Raw genomic sequence first — 20,680 nt, 5'->3', positions numbered from 1 at the left:
TTCAGTCTGCAGGTTCGTGCGCACTTCAAGAGTATGTCTCTGGTTATGTTTGGGTTGACTGCGATCTTCGTTTTTCGCATAACCGCAGGGACAGAGGATTTGCAGTTTTTCAGTCCAGGTTTGGGTTTTGTAAATTTGTAATTTGTTCTTGGTAAATTGTAATTTTTAGTTTACCGGCGAAGCACGTGTTTAAATGTGTCTGTGCGTTCAAGATCGAATTGGATTTTGGAAGTGTTGGGTTTTTAAGGAGAGGGGAAAAGCGGAGTGCCCGGAGATAAACCCCTCGGAGCAAGGGAGAGAACCAACAGCAAACTCAACCCACATATGGCGTCGACGCCGGGATTTGAATCCAGAGGCGAGTGCTTTCACCACTGCGCCACCGTTGCTTGTTTCTTATCTTCTTCGTTTTTAGTGCTTCGGGTGGAGAAAACAAACGCTCTTCGTCGAGCATGGCTCTAGATTTATATGTGTTATCTGAAAGTTCCCCTTCATCGGACAACAGCCGCTTTCATTTACAGTCAAATCTCGCTACTTACAAAACAGAAGGGAAAGATTCAGTGCCTTCCCTTCCTCAGTCAATTTCGTTGACTTCCTTTAAGACATACATCCCTAAGATGGGCACTTACTTAGTAACGTTTATTGTATACGGATCCTTCAATCATTAGTTTACGCTAATTTGCGGGAGAAACTGAACGCAGTCTTTCTTTTCTCAGCGATGAAAACACTTTTAAACTCGGGAACGTAAATATTGTTAGGCTTTCTTTCCACTGGTCTTGGTAGATTTTCGCTAACTAGTCCGAATCAATAGTTTAAAAACCCTGTCAGGGTCTATAGCAGTGGTGACAAATTGAACTTACAGCTCGAAGGGTGTTTCAGTGGAACCGATGTTTAATGGCTGTTGCGAATTGATGGGCTGACGAACATTGAGGGAGGACATAAGACGCGCTAACAACTTTACGCTATTAAATGTAACCAGAGTGTCTACATATTTTTCAGATGAACGAAAAGAACAATGGCCGCCATTAAGGTCAAAGCAAGTTTCGCTCGTGAATAAACTAAATACTTTTAAACTTGGCAGAAAAGATATGATTTCTTAATTTGACGTAATGGCTGATCAGAGCTGGAGAAAATACCTCGAGGTAAATGGCAAAGATATTAGAGAAATGATGGAAAATTCTACAGTTTTAATCCACTACAGGAAAACCCCGCGACTAAGAACCTGGATTCAGTTTAAGAACCTGTCAGGCTAAACTTCGCCAGTTAAGCCCCCTCAATATAAGAACCTGTTTAGCCTAAAATTTGAACAGGTTCCTATTTTCAAAAATCTATGTAAAATTATTTACCCGTGGGCAGAAAAGATAAGCAAACATTCCGAATCCTATTGGAACTTCCTGGGAGACTTAAATACCTTATCACTACAACCGCAATGTAAATGCCAATGTTTACATTCTTAGCTATATTGTATTTTTTTTTCTTCAGAAAATAAGAACCTATTTAAGAACCTAAATACCCTTAACTACCATTTATATAAGAGCCTGTTTAGGCTAACTTGGAAAAATCCAGGTTCTTTAGTCGTGGGGTTTTCGCACCTTAATTTAAGAAGAGAACTTTTTAACTGCAAAGCCCAAAGGGTCGTGAGAGCAAATACCATGAGTTGATTTTAAAATTTGTCTTCAGTTTTGAATAAACCAACTCCTTCTCTCGAAATTTTTCCCTTTCTTTGTTGGTTACAAAACATTGATAATAAAACAACAAGTTGTAGAGGTTTGTAATGACGTCTGTATTTTTGTGTGGCTTCAAGCCGCTATATTATCTCTGCCCTCTTAACGAATGAAGTAGACAAAGGATTGGTTTTTAAGGAGCGCGTGGAGCGCAGAGAATTTACCGCCTACACCATAAAATTTGACGAAGGGAAAGCCGAACTGTTTACAGCCCTGTATTTACCCGTTCTTTAATTTGACGAAAAGCTAGAGAAGCATACCTCATTGAGAGAGATAAAACTTTTGAACCATTGGGTATAAGAAATATGAAATGTAATACAGTCTTTATTTCCTCTATTTGTTATCATTTATTTATGCTATTTTACATTTCTTATTTTTACATTTCAAATTTCTTTCCAATCACTACTTCAACGGTTTTTGTTTTCAACGTTCACTTTTTTCTCATTTAAATTTTCTCGTGTTTTTGTAGTATCATATTGAACGCTATTCTTTAATTTTCAAATTGTAACGTGAAATTGTTAACCTCTTCATTATATGAAGACCTTGAAGAAGGAAGGCCGTGCCTTCCGAAATATTGGTAAAAATATATATATATTCACGACTGTAAAATCAGCCTTGCTTGTTTTGTTTTATAGTTTCACGATAGCTTCGCACGATTTTCGTAGTAGTTTGCGTCGAAAAATTGGAGGAGCTTTAAAAGCTACCAAGAGCCTTAAATCAATAAGAAAGAGGAAAAGGGCCTGCTGATTTTAGTTTTAAAATATCCACACGTATTCAGATATTTTTGAAAACGGAGATAACTTTATCGGTTTTCAAAACATACGCGTCCACATGAAGTGTATTTGAATCGTTTTCTCCCGACGATGATGAAATACGATAACATTCCTTACAGAGATGCGTAAAGGTTAGGAGTATATGATGTTTGACATCATTGTATTCGAAAGCGTTTGCCGGGTTTTGACCGTCCACATGTAAACGAGAACCGACGTTTTCACAACCTCTACTCTAGGGACCGTTTTCGAAAACCTAGCTGCTTTTCATGGTGTCCGAAAACGCCGTTTACGCGTGGACGGACGTTTTAGCGGTAAAAGGGAGATAAAATCTCCTTTTAAAAAATATCTGGATACTTGTGGACGGGGCATGAAAGCGGATAAATGCTGTCCAGGTGGAAGATATTCACTTCGTAATTGATTTGAGTCCCTCCCCACTCCCAACCCCCCCCCCCCCCCCCCCCCCCCCGCTAACCTCTCCCTCCACCCACCACACAGCAAAACAACCCAACATTATGAGGGTGTTGAGGCAGCATGGTATTTTCAGTTTTCTTGAAAAGTTTAGAGACTTAGCTATTCTCCTGTATCTAGGTAGCCAACCCAAGTCATTGCCCGACAGTGCCGTGGGCCTCTGGCTCCAGCAAGAAAAGATGGTGAGAAGGGTGTGCCACAGGGTAACCACAGAAAAAGTGCACACAGGTAAGCCACTCTTACATTGCTAACTGGGACCGAACATGGTGCCTTTAGACTTTCAGATCGTTTTCTTGTTGTTGTGAACGAGCGGACAAGTTACTTGTCGCACATAATAACCCCCAATGAGGTGCCTGGTTTTTTCGGGGACTAAAAATGCTGCTCGATCGAAGAAGGTCTAGAGTCAATTAGTTCGATGACATTAATTAAGCATGATCAAGCCATCTTGTTTACATGTGACACAACTCAGCCTCTACCTGTTCCACTTAAATGACCAGGGAGGCACATAAATTGCTTGTTTGGGAGCTGCTTCATACAAGACGATAGTCTAGTCTGGAGGTCTAACTCCAGTTATACAGGAAATAATCGTTTATGGTCTGTCACCTTTGAATTGATTGCAAAATAGGGTGACAGCGTCAAGAGATGCCCGGATATTACGAAGTGAATTACTTAAGACAATATCATTTTAATTCTTGGAAAACTGAAAAATGCTTCAGCGCTAGGACTTTAGGCATCAAAACACTTGATATTAAGTACATATTTCCTTTGAGGTTACATAAAAGAAAGTGTTTTTAGTTTTGATTGACAAATTTGTTTTCTGTTCACGTATCCCTAGATTGTAAAGCCAAGGTCGCAGGAAGAATAAAAAGTATTTCAATCTTAACTATACTCTGCTACAAATTAAATGTCAAAACAATTTAAGTGTCACCGTAAATTTTACATTTGTGACAAATGTGGTAACAGTCTGAGTTAAATCATTTGATAAAAAAAAGAGCTGAAAGAAAAGACAGTTGACTTGAAAGAGCAGGAATGAACATTTTTATCGAGTCTTAACTAAACTGGGAAAAGCGTTGAGTAGTTATTAACTGTACGAGGGAAAGAAGACTGTGTTGGAGAAAACAATAACAAAAATCAATATCAGTTTTAAGTTGATTGCAGTTAAGTCGTTAATAAAAGCATGTTTAAGCTTTTAAGGGCCACTTGACATTAACAAACTACTGTACGTAAGATCCTGAATAAGTATGAACGTGACAAAATGTTCTTTTCAAGACGAACGTGCCTTCAAATCGTTGTACTATTCTAAGCTGTTAGCTTTGTGGTCCATGTTAATTAATGCTTCAAACACCATGCATAAATTATTATCCTTATTATGTTATTCTTTGCAGGAAGTGGTCAGACAACCTACAGAACGAGACTCGTGGAAGCGAAACGAGATTTAAAATGGAAAAGGAACAGGTCGGGTAATGGACGTTGTACATACAGCTTAGCTTAAAGCTAATTCTAGACAAAAGAAATAGAAGCTTCTCACGGGCTTCGATTCTGGGGAAAGTTATAGAGTTAGTGTGCAAAGCAATCGTGTTTGGAATTAGTTTCAGTTTCGAACGAAAGGTAGAGGAGGTCACGCACATGCGTGACACGCGTGATAAAATCGCGCGCTTAACGCGCGAGAATCCGCCACGCATTGAGCTATTCGCGCTTTGTGCGCAGCGATCCAAGTAAAAACGCGAATGCTTTGCAGTCTGCCTATTGCTACGGTCCCGTGTGGCAACTCCGGCAGCTTCAATGCGATTTCTCTAGCCTTTTCTAATTCCATGGTTTTTTAGGGGTCTATCTGCAAGCGAAGTCTCTCAAATGTGAGGATGGGATGAGGAGAAGGAATGGAAGAAAGGAAAGTTTAGAAATGAAACCCTTCCCCTCCATTGCTACCGATAACTTGCTCGTGGCCTACAAATTCAGAGAGAGAGACGGACCTCTCCACCCCCAGGTGACGCCTCTGCGGCTCCTTCAGTGCTAAGGGTCAGCGAACAGGCAAATGGTGGACGAGTCAGTCGATGCTAAATCTCAGACTCTACTTATTACTGTTTGCTTAACTCTTCGGTACTGCTACCTTATTATTCTAGACACCTTTTTTGTTTATTTCGGACAACTCGTACTCTTCTTCTTGTTCTTGTTCTTCTTTTTCTTCTTATTATCCTTTAATTATCATCATTATTATTGCTAGTATTACTTCTGTCAGGGGCCAGCTCCTGGTAATCAGTTGTAAAAAATGCGTTCGGTACAAATGAAGCTGTTGTTGTTGTTATGATGAAAAAAAAAAAAACTCACCTTGTCCCACCCATCACTTTTTCCCTAAAACAGATCTGCCTAGCCACAAACCTCTGCATCGTTTCCCCATCTGAGGTGACAACAATCAGGAATTTAAATGGTCTGCAAGACTTTATTAGCGCTATGAATTGCACGTGCGCGCCTCGTGAAAGAGGCTGCAGGCGTGTGTCCGCTGAACATGAGCACTTCAGAGGAACTAAGTACGAAACAAGAGTTGATATTGGTCAGTGCATTAGAAGATGTCGTGTGCATGGTGAGTCATGAATAATGTTGTTAGAGAGCTTTAGATTTGAGGACGAGGACAAAATTCACCTTGAGGTTTTTCTCGCGAGTATTCTCAAAATTTATACACCCCCAGAAAACTTTATTATTTTACTCTCCCGCTGATACAGTCGACTCTCGATAACTCCAACCCTCGCTAACTCGAATCTCGCGCTAACTCGAACCAAAATCGATTTCAATACCAATTTCAAGACTGAGGCACACTTATCAACTCCGCGGTAGAGCCAGTACCTCACGTATGCGCACAACTATATCACCCGGGCAGTGGCAGCCATGTACAGCTGTTTCGATTTCGCCCTTACTGGGGCTCTTCAACATAGCATAGTCGTCGAGTCAATGGACATGCGATCCCGCGTCTCAAAGAGAAATAAGCAATAAAGCGTCAATGTTGCAAGTAGAAGTGAATTAGGACGATTGCCATTAATTATTAATATCTACAAAAACATCCTTTATCACATATTGTATCTTCTGCGTGAAAACGAGGATATACTATTGTTAAACAAGCCTTTCGTACCTCGCTAGAACTTCATTATAATGGTAAAAATAGCTTTTACCATAATCTTATCAAACTATCTGAATATTTTAACCTGCCCGATTTTGATCCTAATGATTTAAGTGAAGCTAAGATCAAACATTATATAAACAAAATAAAACAAAAAATATAACATATTGGCAACATACAATCATTCTAAGAAACTACAATTTTACGGCATGTTTAAACATGATTATAAAATTTTAAGTTATCTAGACTTAACCAGAAATTCAACCAATTAAAAGGAAAGACTTAGAATTTCATTTTCTCTTGCATTGTCCAAAATATAAAATCCCAAGGGAAAAATTCTACAATCAAATCCAACATAATTTTGTTGTTTTTAATCAGCTATCTTGCACAGTATTAATAATTAAATTGATGAAATCACAGAATTTTTCTGTAAATTCACATTTGTTAAAAAATATTTCATTATGTAATGATTTACGTATTAATAATTTGTTATAAAATCATACTGATGACACTTGATTGGCCATTTTAATCATTTTTGCATTGTATTATCATTAGTGTAAATTGTAACTTTATCTTAAAGCTTTTGCAATACTGTAAATATATAGTAATGCAAATAAAGCTTATGTTGTTGTTGTATTACATTTAATCGAAAAAGCCCACCCTCAAATCACCTTGGCATCTTTAATTAGCAAAATCAATAAGCACCGCAGCGCTCTTTCGAAATTTCCATCCCATTTTTTTACAATTTGGTTTGCGCGAACTTAAGAGGTCACTTAACTGACTGAAGTTTAATACGCAGCCTTGCAAACTCAGTTAATGGGAGTATCACGTACGTACTCTACGATAAATAAAATGTAAAGTTGTTTAGGGAGATACTTTATCATCACTTTCATCATACTTATTTAAATAGCATACTACCAAGAAGAAATCAGTGAAAGTTCAAACCTTGTTTTGGTTTGAACTTTCATTTCTTCTGAAGACGGGTTTTAAACATAATATCAATATTCTTCAATCAGCAATGGTAATCAACATATTAAGGTGATTCCCTGGTTTTGATGTGCGCATCTCTTACTGTGCATAACAAGATGGCCGATTGACTGAAGAGAAACGCTATTGTAAGTTTTGTTTGCGGTTGTTTCTTGCCGAGGTGAGACTCAATGTATGAGGAATATGAATAACGTAAGCAGTACGCGTGTTGCTGAGTTCGACTTCCTCACGGAGAACCTCGATAGTGATCCATGTTTAACTTGTGCTTACCCACTTTGATTTTCATTTAAACGCTTTCTTTAACAAATTGGGTCCTAAATGTGATATATCGATGTAAATTCTGTAAGAAGGGAGTTTTTAATACTTTCTTCCCCCTTTCACGAACATTCTATTTTAAAACTGGCCGAAGTCCTCTCTCAAAAAAGGGAGAAGATGCATTTGGTGCGCACTTTCTGCAGCTCTACCGCAAAAACGAGTACGGTGACCCCCATTTTTTATTTCATTATTTTAATAAGGACAGTGCTCCCTTTGAATGAGAAAAAAATTGGCCCAAATGTATGTTCAGTTTTTTGGCAATTTTACTAAATTGTACGGATTGAGCTATCACGAGTCCAATAGCTCGTGTCCAATTAAATTCTACTTTGGAGCGTAAAGTAAAAACAAGGGCATTAAAAGGCATTTTTCTGGTACGTAAGTGGAAAAACAATACATTAAAGTCAAATTCTGTGCGATACCGCATGCATCATCGAAAAAAATGTCTTCTTTTTGTCTAGTTTTGGGCTGCGCGCGGTTTTTGTCAAAAGTTCCTAAATAGCTGTATTTGTCAGCATTGTGACGTCAAAACAAGCACGGTGACCCCCACTTTTTATTACTTTTTTGTCATCTTTTGGACTTGTAACATCAGTGTACCAAGTTTCATCTACAATCTATGTTAGGTTCTTTTACTAAGGAATCACCTTAAAAAGTCTGATTAGCAAAAATTAATAAGCGCTGCCATATTGCTGGGAAATGCGACACTCTCGCTTGAATGGGTTGAATGCAGGAGAAAAATATGTTCATTCGAAAGAGCGCCGAGGCGTTTATTTATTTTTCTTCTTCTCCTGTGCGATTCTTACTTGAGGTCGGCGCCCTTTCGATTAAATGCAGTAAAACATTGAATTTTTCGAAAGAGCGTCGCGGCGTTTATTGTTTTTCGATTTAAAAGATGCCAAGGTTATTCGGGTGGCGCTGTTTCGATTAAGTGCTTTTTTTCAAGCTGTGTTGTGCCAGAAAGTGTCGGGTTTGTGTCATCTAGTGTGTGTGCGTGTGTAAATTTTGGCGCTAGCCCTGGTAGGCGAAGGGGGTTGTGGGGATGCTAGGACCGTTCCCTGGAGAGAGACCTATCATGGAAAAAATATAAATGAACGATTGAGACAGAGAAAACACCCGGGGGGGGGGTACTCCCTTATATAAGCTATATAGGTATTTGCCGCCCCATCGGGTAGGGTTTTTGCGCCGTTTTGGTCTGAAAACGGGTATACACTTTGCCCATTTTGGTCTGGAATCGGGTATGGTTTTTGAGGGAACTACGGGAAAATATGAACGTATTTATCATTTCAATTCCAAATGAGTAAGAAAGAAAGAGAAATATGCGAATTCGAAACGAATATGAGCAATTTTTTTGTTTGCGTTCTAATCTAAGTAATACTAACGTAATTTCTGCCTAAAGGCTAGGTCTGAAAACGGGTGTGGAAAATGACATTTTTTGGTCGCGTCAGGATCTTGGGGAACCGGGCGGCACACCCCACTAAGAATTCCCAGAAGTATCCCCCCGGGGGGGACAGAACAAAAGGTTTTGTTTTGAGCAATGCGTTTATTCAATTTAATTTCCACAAATATTTGTTCACGCAAGAATTAAGCCTTCACTTAACCTACAATTTCTATTTAGCATTGTAAAGGACACTGATCGTTGACTATGAAGTCGAACAATACTTTTAACGTTGCATTTGTATACTCATTGCACCAGGATGTAGCCCATCGCTTTAATGTTTTTGTCACCATTGTCTATAATATGCCAGGCTATATTTCCACAGGTGTTGGTATCAGAAGGATAACCACCAGTACCAAACCCAATTCTCGAGTCAGGGGAAACACAGTTGTATTCTTGGTTACTTATGATACCTATTCTTGCTCTGCTGCACCGCTTCCACCACCCACGAGAATTGAACCCTTCCTTGTTACAATTTCTCTGCAGCGATGCCTGTTGGCCAATCAGCTTCTTCCAGGTATGACGATTCAAATTAGTTGAACGGTAGTTTCCGTCAGCGATCAGGGAGTGTAAGGAGTTGGCTTGATTGTTGATGACGATCGAATTAACTTGATGGCCGATCTTCATAGCGAGGCAGATCTTAGTGAATGGTGTGCTCCAGTAGGTGGGTAATTTTGTTTCTTGATCATCGAGCAGGGTCTTTCCCGCAGAGGGATTATGGTCCGTCTTGTTGGTCCACAATTTTGAATCGTAATGAAAGGTATTCTAAACAGATAAAGAATGATATATCGTCAATTAACAAACTGTTTTCACTTGACATCACAGCAGTCACATTCTGCTCCAAAAGTTTGTAAGACTATCCAGTTTGGCCCTCTGGGCCCCGGGGGTCAACTCCTCCTCGTCCCCAAGTAGTTTTGAGAATATCTAGGCTAAGACAATCAAACGCCTGGTAAGAATTAAAATAATGTAATAAATACCCCAGCCAGGTAAATGACGTGACATGGCGAGATTCCTCTAAACATTTCGCTGTGATGATGGTCAATGGTCGCCATCTAGGTGTACTAGTGAGCCAGTGTGAAGAGGCTACATTACTGATATGACTGGCCCTTTTACGACCCGTCAAGATGAAACGAATCCTGTGTTCTGTGCGAGAAACAATTTCCTTTTTGGCCATGTAATAAATCCTTGCTTTACCAAATCTTCGGTCAAGAGGAATGGATACGGGGCTGGTTCTTTTTCGCGATTTTATGGACCTCAACTCGGTCTCGGTTCATAAAAACGCAAATAAAAAGGAGCTCACCCAAAATCGAGCCAAATTAGCCTCATAATTTGTCAGTAAAGCCCTATTCTTGTAAGAAACCTACACGGTAACATTTTTGCGAGCGGCACACAAGATTCTCCTCACGGGCTATCTCGGATCACCCACTTTTGCGCAACATTATTATGGTAGGAAATATGCCAAAAAGGGTAAAAATTAAATAAAATCAATATCTTTACAAAAATTCTGCTCCTTCATTGTAAAACTAACAATTCATCTGAAACTATCAACCTGTCAGAAAATAAACGTTTTGTTCGGGCGCTATTAAAAAGACTTGCCCCAAGGATTGCACTGGACTGAAATCACGCCCTTTGCCCTATTTATACTAAAGCTTAAAATTTACCTAACAGCTAATTTTCAACATAAGCCGGAATGGTTTACACAACAGACTCCCATACCGTGTGGTCCAGTATGGATTGGCAATTTCCAAATTTGATATTCCAATACCTGTACCCCCAGCCAAAAGCTGACGGTATGTTCGCTTCCTTTCAGCTAATTGTTTAAAAGCTGTTTAGTTACTTTCCTAAAACCAGCTCCGCTGTTCACTTATGTCCTGGATTGCAATCTGTCCCAAACCTGATTTGCTAGCAATTCTCGGTCGCAATTTTAGCAAAAAATAGTTTAAAGGAAACTGCTCGAGGTTGATCGATGGGTCATTTAGATTAGTCAACGAGGCGCGTAGCGCCGAGATGGCTGTAATCATCTCATATCCAACAAGGACGAGTAGAATAATTGTTTTATCAAAAACGCCCACAAAACAGTATCGAGAATTCTTCCCAACTTTATTTGTAAAAACAACCGATTTTCAGCTTGTTTTTAATTTTGAGCAGACGCTCATAAGCCAATCAGAACACTAGAATTGCATTATCCAATGAGTCAGTTTTTAATAATAGGCAATATACCATAGAATCGATCATGTATATTCAGTCCTACGTCTTCCAAAAATGGTAAACGGCTGAAGGTTATGAAGAATTAGTCGAGGGATTTGGAGCCAATCATGAACGCGGGCAATATATTATCAATGAATTCTACTGGTAATAGTTGACACTACAGCTGCCCCCGTTCTGTATATTGTTGGTCAATGGTATTCTTGCTTGTTGTGTGGCTCTTTGAAATACACCGATTCATAATGAAGATTTTCACACATATTCAATACAATATGTGAGATAAATACAGGAAACGCAAGGTTCCATGCACGGTTTCACTGTTCGATGTACACAGCTTTGATCAAAACATTCTCAGTTTCGAGAATAGTTTATTCTAAACCATAAGAAAAAATTTAATTAGAAGTTGAATTTTTCGCTATTTCTCTTTCACTTTTTACATTCAGTTCATTTTATTTGCCGGAAAGTAAGCCTTAGAAATGAGAAGGACGTTTGATTAATTCACGCTCGCGCATTCTAGTCTTATTTTAAATTTTATAGCGGAAGGACATGATCTGTGGGCAGGAAATAAGTCAGCACAGAATTTGATTGTCGGCGAATTTCTGTAATCGTCCATAGTTCTGCTAGTGATAAGCTAGCCGTTGTTTACTCGTCTTGCTTGTTTGGGGCTGAGTCTTAACTTCGGTCAAAGAGAGAGAAAGAGTGTCTGGCAAGGTTTCCAATCAAAAAATTGTGAACTCTTGTCTGGCAAACTCTCCATATATATACACAGTTATACGCACCTTATAACTTCATCTGTGCTTAACGAGTGTCTTTTGGTCAATAACTTTCAAAACAACTGCTCCACAGAATGTCACTGATAACACGTAACGTGAAAGAGTATCGAAGTATGACTGCACGATAAATGTCACAAAATCTACCTAACCGGTCCCCTAGCGATTTTTTGTCTTTAAGTCATCCTAACCATTTCGTACTTGCGGGCGCAAACAATAGAAACGTCATCATTACCTACCGATTCCTCGCGGCCCCTGTTCAGACAAGTCGAGATTTTTTTCTGGCATACTGACTGTATATTCCAGCTGTAAGTACTTTCCTTAATATACGCGCGAGTTACAAGAGTGCCTCCTCGGGATTTCGCCTTCTGGGCGAAATCTCGGCGAGGGCAATAATTGTTGCATCGCTGCTGCTACCTTTTCGCCATCGGTCTTCATGACGAGCGTCCATCCACCTCCTCCGCATGCTCCAAGCTCAACAGCTTCCATGTGACAGTACACAGGAATTGGTTTAGACTCCACTTGCAGGAAGTAGGCTTTGTTTTCACGCTCCCTAGTAAATAGATATTTATATAATGATATATTTTTGAGGCACTGCATGAAATCAAGCAAGATTTGTTTTCTCTGCATGTTTTAGTAAGTGACCACCGTCCTCATATTGAATCAGATGTAATAAACGATTGGATTTAGAGACATAAAGAGAATAAATATAAACAAGAATATGACAATCTTTCGCACGTCGCGGACAAAACTGACATTTGGTATGAAGCAATGTCGACCTTACAACAAAGAAAAACCAAATGAACAATAGCCCAGTTTCAAATTAAAAATTACCGCTGAATACAAACATTAACGGCACATTTATACAGGGTTACCCTCGACGTAAAGTAAAATATTCAGAAATTCCGGCAAGTAAGTGTTTAAAATTTGAATATGCACAATAGACAGAGTAATAAATAGGTCTTTTTCTCGTTGGAATTTGTGAATATATTACCTCGGATGGAGGCTAAGCCTGTAAAAAATGCGTCTTCACTTCTTTAATTCAGCGGTCATAGCGAACTCGAAACTGGACTATTGATATACCTCGACAGACGCACGGTTACAAAATTAGCACCAGCCGAATGCAGCCAAGGTTATTTGAATCGGGTGGTGCGGCCTAAAAAAGAATTATATGTACCCGCTCCAAAAGCAGTACAAAGGATAGTTAGGCCGTTGAAGCCAGAAATGTGATAACTGACAGCAAATGTAAAAGTTTTCAAATGTAATGCAGATGAACCACACGAGTAATAAGGTCCTCAAATGAAATGAAAACCGTAGTTGCTTGAAAGAGCGCCGCCCTCGAAAAAAAAAAAATTAAAAAGCGCTCTCGCGAATAAATACAATTTAATCGGAAGAGCACCGCGTTTCCTGGCTAGCAACTCTGCAGCCCTTATTGATTGTTTTAATAAAAAAAAGCGGAGTCACCTTATCCACTTTAACCCACATGGGCCCACAGTTATCCGCGGGAGGATACTCCCTTATATAAGCCAGATAGGTATGTGCCGCTCCAAAGAGTATGGTTTTTGTGCCATTTTTGGTCTGAAAACGGGTATAGGGTATGGTTTTCGAGGGTACTACGGGAGTGTATGAACGCATTTAATAAAGTAAATCAAGCTTAGTTGCGTAGCGTCCTAAAACAAAACTAGCAGCCGCTAACCGGAACGTTGAAACTCGCTCGAGACCCTTTCCATTTGCGCAGAGATTGATGGAGTGTCCGTCTAGTCCATGAATTCGTGCCATCTGGGGAGTTGAAAGAAGCATCATACTTTAGTCCTTTTAGGGTTGAGCGTCAAGTTACATCTGGATGACCAGGTAGACAGCTTAGCAGCCGCTAACTATACTCGCTGAAGTCTCTTAACAAGATAATCTGCTATAGTATCACTGACAATGTCATTATAATCGATCTTTGACAAAATAAGACACTCTGCCAAGTGTTTTCTGGCATTATACGGGGCACGGTATTTCAACTTCCTCAGTACAGACAAAGTTCCGTAACAACTTGAGATCTTGGAGTTTCTCTCTCTTTTCCAGTTGACGTTTTCGTGAACTTCCGTACCAAGTAGGCGGAAAGTTGAAACTCGCTCGAGACCCTTTCCATTAGAGATGGATGGAGTGTCCGTCTAGCCCATGTGTTCTTGACATCTGGGGAGTTGAAAGAAGCATTACTTTAGTCTTTTTAGGATGGAGGGCCAAGTTACATCGGGATGACCAGGTAGAAAGCTTTTCCAGCGCAGCCTGCATCTCTGCCTGACAACTCTGAAGCTCAGATGGTTTAGAGTGACTATAAATCGTTATATCGTTCGCATATTTGATGGGAATTTCCTTCGGTTGGGAGAACGTCTGTCAAGTCGTTGACATAAAGTTTGAATAAGAGGGGACGCAAAATGAATCCTTGAGGTACCCCAAAAGACACATTTATGCGTTCGGACAAGAGATCATCGATTTGGACGTACTGCGTTCGATCAGTCAAATAACTCACAATCTAATGTAGAGAGGACTTGGAAAACCCTAGCTTATGCAATTTGCACAGAAATGTCTCATACACAACTGTATCAAAAGCTTTAGAAAAGTCTTCCATAATTCCAATGGTGACCTCACCTCTGTTCATTGCCTTGAGGATATCATCTCTCATTGCAAGCAAAGTAGTTGCAGTTGAGTGGCTTTTGCGGTATGCACTTACATTTGGCTGAAGCGCAACAGTTTCCGTGAGAAAATCCACCATTTGTCGTCAAGATCATAAACGTTTGATAACACAGGCAAAATGAAAACAGGGCGAAAATCGTCATTTCCCTGGGGTTCGCCCACCTTCGGAATGAACTAATGCGTGCAATCTTCCAAAGAGTTGGGAATTCCAGTTTCGAAATGCACGTGTTTAAGATATGCGTTAAAGGCGATGTTAAATGGTCTGAAACTAGCTTGATGAATTTGGTTTGAATGTTATCCGGACCAGTAGTGAGTAGAGCAGTCGGACCGCAGCGCTTTGCTCTCCCGAATAACTTCATGATAGGTAACACTCTTCAGACCGAAGGAAGTATCAGGGTCATGCGCAAGAGCATTAATACGCCTATGCGGCTCCTCCTTATCAACTGCCACTGAGGCATCGACACGCTCAGCTGCAAAAGCAAAGTGCTCATTCAGTTCATCGGGATAGACAGTTATTGATTGATGGCTAGGGTGAAGTATACGATGGATCGTCTTCCATACTTCCTTGTGCAGCTTAGACGAGAGTGCGTTGGTCATAAACCTTTTCTTTGCTTTCCCAATCAGTTTCTTAAGACTCTTACAGGAGTCTTGGAAGATGTCCCACGCAGCCTCAATGTGAGGTGGTGGGTGTGTTTCCCTACGATAACGCCTGCATGCCTCCTGCAGCGTTCGAACAGGGGCGGATCTAGGGGGAGGATGCAGGGGGTGCGTACCCCCCCTCCTCCTGAGATGACCTGCGGTTTTCTAATACAACTGGTATTCTGCAAAAAAAAAACTATGTGGTTTATTGGTGTTGAAGTAGAGCAAGAGACGAGTGCACCCCCTCCTAAAAAAAAGTCCTGGATCCGCCCCTGTCGAATGTTCGGATCATTCAAGCAGAGCGCAGATTATCTGTCACCCTCACACGCTTTAAGGGTGCATGTCACTCTAAACAGTCCGAAATAAGAGTATTGAACGCGATTGCTTGTTCGTTAGGATCCTCTAATTAAAGCATAAACGACTTCAAAAGAAGTTGAGTGAAATCGTCCCTGAACTGTTTTTTGTACCTAATAACCTTGTATCTTGGAGTGAAACGGATGACAAGCGCATTGACTGTGCATCACACGTGACAAACACTTTGCTGGAAAACATTGACAAAGGACTATTAACTGGCCTATACTTTTAGACCTAAGCAAGGCCTTTGACACCTTAGATCATAGCATCATGTTAGATTAGTTAGCTTCACTAGGAATGAATCGTTCTGCTGTCAAAAGTGACCCAAAGTGTTTGCACTAATGGGGTCGTGTCTGAGCCCCAGCCTATATCTTTCGGGGTCCCCTAGGGTAGCGTACTTGGCCCTTTATTATTTATCGTCTACATAAATGAGTTACCTCTGGCGGTTCAAGGTTGTAGCGTCGCGCTTTATGCTGACGATACACTTGTCTATTTATATATTAGCAAGCAAGTCGGTCAGTAAAATTCAAGCTCAGTTAACTAGTGGCCTAACTTACGTCCTAAGCTGGCTTCAAGCTTATTTTCTAATACTTAATCTTGAAAAAATGAAGATTAGGCTTGTTGGTACTCATGAGAGGACTATGGAGGCTGATGATCTAGTTATAGAAATCAGTAACACGCGTTAAGAAAGAGTTAACAAGTTTAAATATCTTCGGGGTCCTAAACAACACCTTATCTTGGAAGGACCATAGATTAGGTATTCTGCGTCGAGCGCGTAAAGTTCTTTCCAAGCCAACTTGTCAAATGCTCTCCAATACTATACGCTTGCCATTGTTTGATTACTGTCTGGGACAGCTGTTTAAGTTGCTTGGGGGGTCAGAAATTCTGAATACTTTGACAAGCATGAACAGATAGTCATTTTTGTCCCTTGCCGTGATGGGGGATCAGAAATTCTGAATACTTTGACGACCATGAACAGATATCCATTTTTGTCCCTTGCCGTGGTGGGGGATCAGAAATTCTGAATCCTTGTGGAATTAAAAATAGATTACCGTTTTGTTCTGTCAAGCTATGGGCCGTGGGATCAGAAATTCTGAATACTTTTATAACTATGAACAGATAGCCGTTTTTGTCCTTTGCCATGATGGGGGATCAGAAATTCTGACTGCTTCTGGAATTAAAAATAGATTACTGTTTTGTTCTGTTAAGCTGTGGGCCGGGGGATCAGAAATTCTGAATCTCTCCAAGAAAGAAAGCGCAATGGGTGTACGATCTCTTTCACATGAAATTGCACAATTTGATGGATTTGGAAAATTGGATGTGTTGTTTCTTGTGGACACAACTGAACACTTTTTCTTCTCCTTCTAATTAGCGAGAACCTTTCAGAAACACAAACTTTTTCAGCGTCAAATACCAATACTCTTCTGGTTGCCCCCATAAGATATAACAATTATATTAATAATAATTAAACTAAAGCAGCACAAGTGATTAATTCAACTATTGCAAAAAAGACAGTTTTTACATCCGCCATCTGAAATTAAATTTGCTAAATCTTTTCTTTATACAACGTTTAAAAGCACTCAAGCTGTTCTTGTCACTTTCCTCTTTTGTTAGCCTAGACCAAAAGAAAGGTCCCAGGTATTTCAGAGAGAGTTTCCCGTATTTTACTGTGTTAAAACGGGGCATAGTAAAGTCAAAGTATATCGCCCTTTTTCTTTCTCCTGAGTTATTTTATTATTCTAAATATGCCTTATTAGCCAAGCGTGCGATCTGCTTCAAATTTATCCTTACAATATAATTATAAAAGCAAAAGACAAGTTCTGAGAATTAAGAAATGAGCACCAGTGAATTTTTTTTTCACTTCCCCCTACCGGTGGTAGAAGAAATGTGCAGAGATCAGCGAGACCTTTGCCTTCTTGTCTGAAGTAACTGTACACGCTGCCAAAGTTCCATTTTGGGTGCCACAATCAATTCTCCCAAGGCGTGGACAACCAGCATTTTCTTTTACACATTGAAGGGACCTCAGGCCTGTTATTTGACCTTTCAACTTCCAACCAAAGGATTTTTCACTGTACCCTTCTGCGTCAGAGTTCTCTCTCTCTTTTGTTCCAGCTGGATTTAGCTCACGAAGAATATTGGCAGCCCTTTCTCTTGGCACATGGATGTGATGATTCAATCTTAGCTAGTGCCACACTGCTCTGTAACCACGAAGTTCGCCGGGACCAGACATTTCCCTTTGCACTATTTCCCTAATTTCGTGATCGCTAACGTCCACGCTACGTCTGCTGAGACCGGCCGTAGTCACGAAGCTGTCGCTTTAAAGTTGAAGGACTCCTTAGGGCCATTTATACGAGGAAAAAATGAGACGCGTCTTACATAAGACGCGTCTTAAATAAGACGCGAACTTTCCGTATAAACGGCACATTTCGTCTAAAATAAGACGCGGCTTAGCTAAGAGGCTTCTTATTAGATAAGACATGCTCGTATAAATGGTACAGTTCGCGTCTTATTTAAGACGCGTCTTATTTTTCCTCGTATAAATGTCCCTATTGTGACTGCATGTCGATTATTAAGGACATCAACAACAACTTGGTTTTGAAATCCATGGTGAAAATAGTATTCAATTAATCGCCTTACTTCTTTGCTGTCCATTGCAACGGTATCAAAAGCACTAAACATGGCGGCTTGCGAGAACTCAGGCTCTTTGCGTTTCCTGTTTACTTCCGTTTTGCTTTTTACTTCTGTCTTTCTAATATATTTATATGTTTTATTTGTTTGTGTTGTGCTTTTTTGTTTGCGTGTTTGTTTTGAGTTTTTGTCTCATTTGCGTTTACCTTTTCTATTTGCATTTTCTTTTTTTCATTTGCGTTTTCCTTTTTTTATTGCGTTTTATTTTTTTTATTTGCGGTTTCTTTTTTGTTTGTATTTGAGCCTTCTGGGCCACCGTCAGCAGCCCATCGTATGTCGATATCATGCTCCGGGTATTTATATGATTGCATGATTTGTAGTTGCATGCTCTTTTCAATTAATGCTTGTAGGTGCACATCATTATTCATGGTACTGCTGTTGTACGCGCATTCATCATCCTATGTCGAATGATAATGTGTGTAGAAAGGTAGAAAGCTACCGATACATTTCCGGCAAACCCATTCTTCAGGGTGTGACGATGAGACAACAAAATTTGTCTCAGAGGTATGTCAAACACTTTATTGAAAACTAATAGACAGAAAGCTACAAACATAACACTAGCCGAAGTGATAGAAATTTGAACTTGTGGCCCCTGAAAAGGTTGAAGTGAAGAACATCTTGTCTTATTATGACTTTAAAACACTTAAATATTATCTACAGAAAAATTTGGAAACCTTTGCTGCTACAGTTCCATTTTATGGTACTATAGGTGACATGGCGAAATGTAATTCACACAGCCTGAATAATGTTGCCTTCTTGATTGTTTATTGCACAGAAAGATAAGATGACAAATCGATTTACGTAAGAAGGTAACAAGTGACAGCAAGAGTGTCAAACGGATGAACTTGTGGCCCTCAAATTTAAACAGCTTAGAATAATACTGATTATCATATAATAATTTATATGATTAAGAAATATGCAAGTTAAAAATGAATAATACAACAAATTTCATCACTTTATTGCCTTGATTGCTCACAAGTTCGGCAAAGTCTATCAGTTTAATTAGAATTATAAAATTCTTTTAATTAGCAAATTAACGCTCTTCGTATTCCTTTTTAACAATTCTGACACTTGGACCTTTCTCAGATTTCTCAGTAATTTATTCCAGTCTTTAATTTTTTCGTAAAAGTGGTGTCATACTTCTATAAACGCGATAACAATTGCGAAACTATTCGATAAATTTCTTTTAAAATTTGGTATTGACACTGGTCCTAACAAGATTTCCTCTGTCTATTAAAGCCATGATTTCATGATGAGATCTTTGTCCGCAATATGTAACTAAAGCTCAAACTTGGGAGGGTTTGCTCCCAGTAAAAACCATTGGAGTCACCTCTTCCAGATAACACTAACTGACATAGTGCTCCACATGACGAAGCTAAAACAGTTTATTTGGGGGGGTGGGGATATGGTTACATTGTACTTACTATGATATGAGAAAAGTTGTGTGTTATATCGAGACGAAAAAAGTAGTAAAAAATGTTGCTAACACCATAGTAATCACGTATGCTGTACTTACAAAGTCTCATCATAAATTTCCTTGCAACTTGACATCATCCTACCTGAAAAAAAAAAAAAAAACATCGACAATGCGTCATTCTGTCATTCATTCCAGTTCACGAAGGACAGTGCGCATGGCCCTCGAGCGAGTGCGTCACTCTTAGCTATTTTGCGCTCTTCAAGTAGTTAGTTCCGATCTCTTTAATTCAATCTCTATTTTCAAAGCAAAGCAAAAGAAAAAAGTGGATAAACTAAGAAAAGAAAACGAGAGTTTTTAATGAATTACACAATTTCTGTTAAACCTGATTCACGTAAACCCGTGCCTGAAAAGAAGAAGATCTATTTATAATAAGTACCATTCACAATTAAGATATCTTGAAGTGCTCCATGCTATATTTACCTGTACAATTATGTTCAGGTACACTTTCGTTATACCCTTCCCTGCAAACACACCTAAATGATCCTTTAGTGTTATGGCACAATGAACTGGTGGCGTTACAGTTGTGTTTTCCTGTCTCACACTCGTTTATGTCTGAAAATTAAGAATTAATGCTGGATTATTAAACTGTAGATCTGTTAAGCATCATAATATGCCGTGTACGTTCCTATTTTGACGATGCTTTTATCATTTCAACCTGATTCACCCCACTTAAATTCGACAAAAGAAGAAGACATTTTAATTTTAAAGTATCCATTTCAATTGATATCTTGAAGTGCTCAGTGGTATATTTACCTGTACATTTATGTTCATGTCCACTTTTGGAAAAACCCGACATGCACACACACTTGTAAGATCCTTTAGTGTTAACGCACAGTGAATTATCGGGGTCACATTGGTTGTTTCCAGTTTCACACTCTTTTATAGTTAATGCTGAATTATCAATCGGGTTCGATTTTTGTGTCGATTCTATCCAATGAGGTAATAAATTTTTGTAGTGGACAAAACAAAAAAAGGAAGTTAGATTGAATGCCAAATAACTAAAAAATACAAATGATAAACCAATTTACATGTTGCACACTTGGAAAGCTTTCCCTGGGGG

The 20,680-nt window shown here is 39.4% G+C and overlaps 2 protein-coding genes across 2 annotated transcripts in view; one reads left to right on the top strand and one right to left on the bottom strand.

Moving 5' to 3' along the window:
• The first annotated feature begins 3,006 nt into the window (after positions 1-3,006).
• LOC140944794 (uncharacterized) overlaps positions 3,007-20,680 on the top strand; it is a 95,115-nt gene continuing 77,441 nt past the window's right edge. Inside the window, exons 1-4 of the mRNA XM_073393898.1 lie at positions 3,007-3,190; positions 4,348-4,422; positions 4,786-4,946; positions 5,321-5,540. Of these exons, the coding sequence (XP_073249999.1) occupies positions 3,007-3,190; positions 4,348-4,422; positions 4,786-4,946; positions 5,321-5,540 (640 nt within the window). The remainder of the gene's footprint in view (positions 3,191-4,347; positions 4,423-4,785; positions 4,947-5,320; positions 5,541-20,680) is intronic.
• LOC140944282 (uncharacterized skeletal organic matrix protein 5-like) lies at positions 9,052-20,161 on the bottom strand. Its single transcript, XM_073393435.1, has 4 exons — positions 20,041-20,161; positions 19,660-19,702; positions 12,198-12,333; positions 9,052-9,570 (listed from the first exon to the last, which is right to left on the bottom strand). The coding sequence occupies exons 2-4, from the start codon at positions 19,695-19,697 to the stop codon at positions 9,052-9,054; spliced, it is 693 nt and encodes a 230-aa protein (XP_073249536.1). The 5' UTR covers positions 19,698-19,702; positions 20,041-20,161.

This window comes from Porites lutea, chromosome 7 (assembly GCF_958299795.1).
Source record: "Porites lutea chromosome 7, jaPorLute2.1, whole genome shotgun sequence".
Lineage (NCBI taxonomy): Eukaryota > Metazoa > Cnidaria > Anthozoa > Scleractinia > Poritidae > Porites > Porites lutea.
The sequence above is the reverse complement of the archived record's forward strand: the minus strand, read 5'-3'. Positions and strand labels throughout refer to the sequence as shown.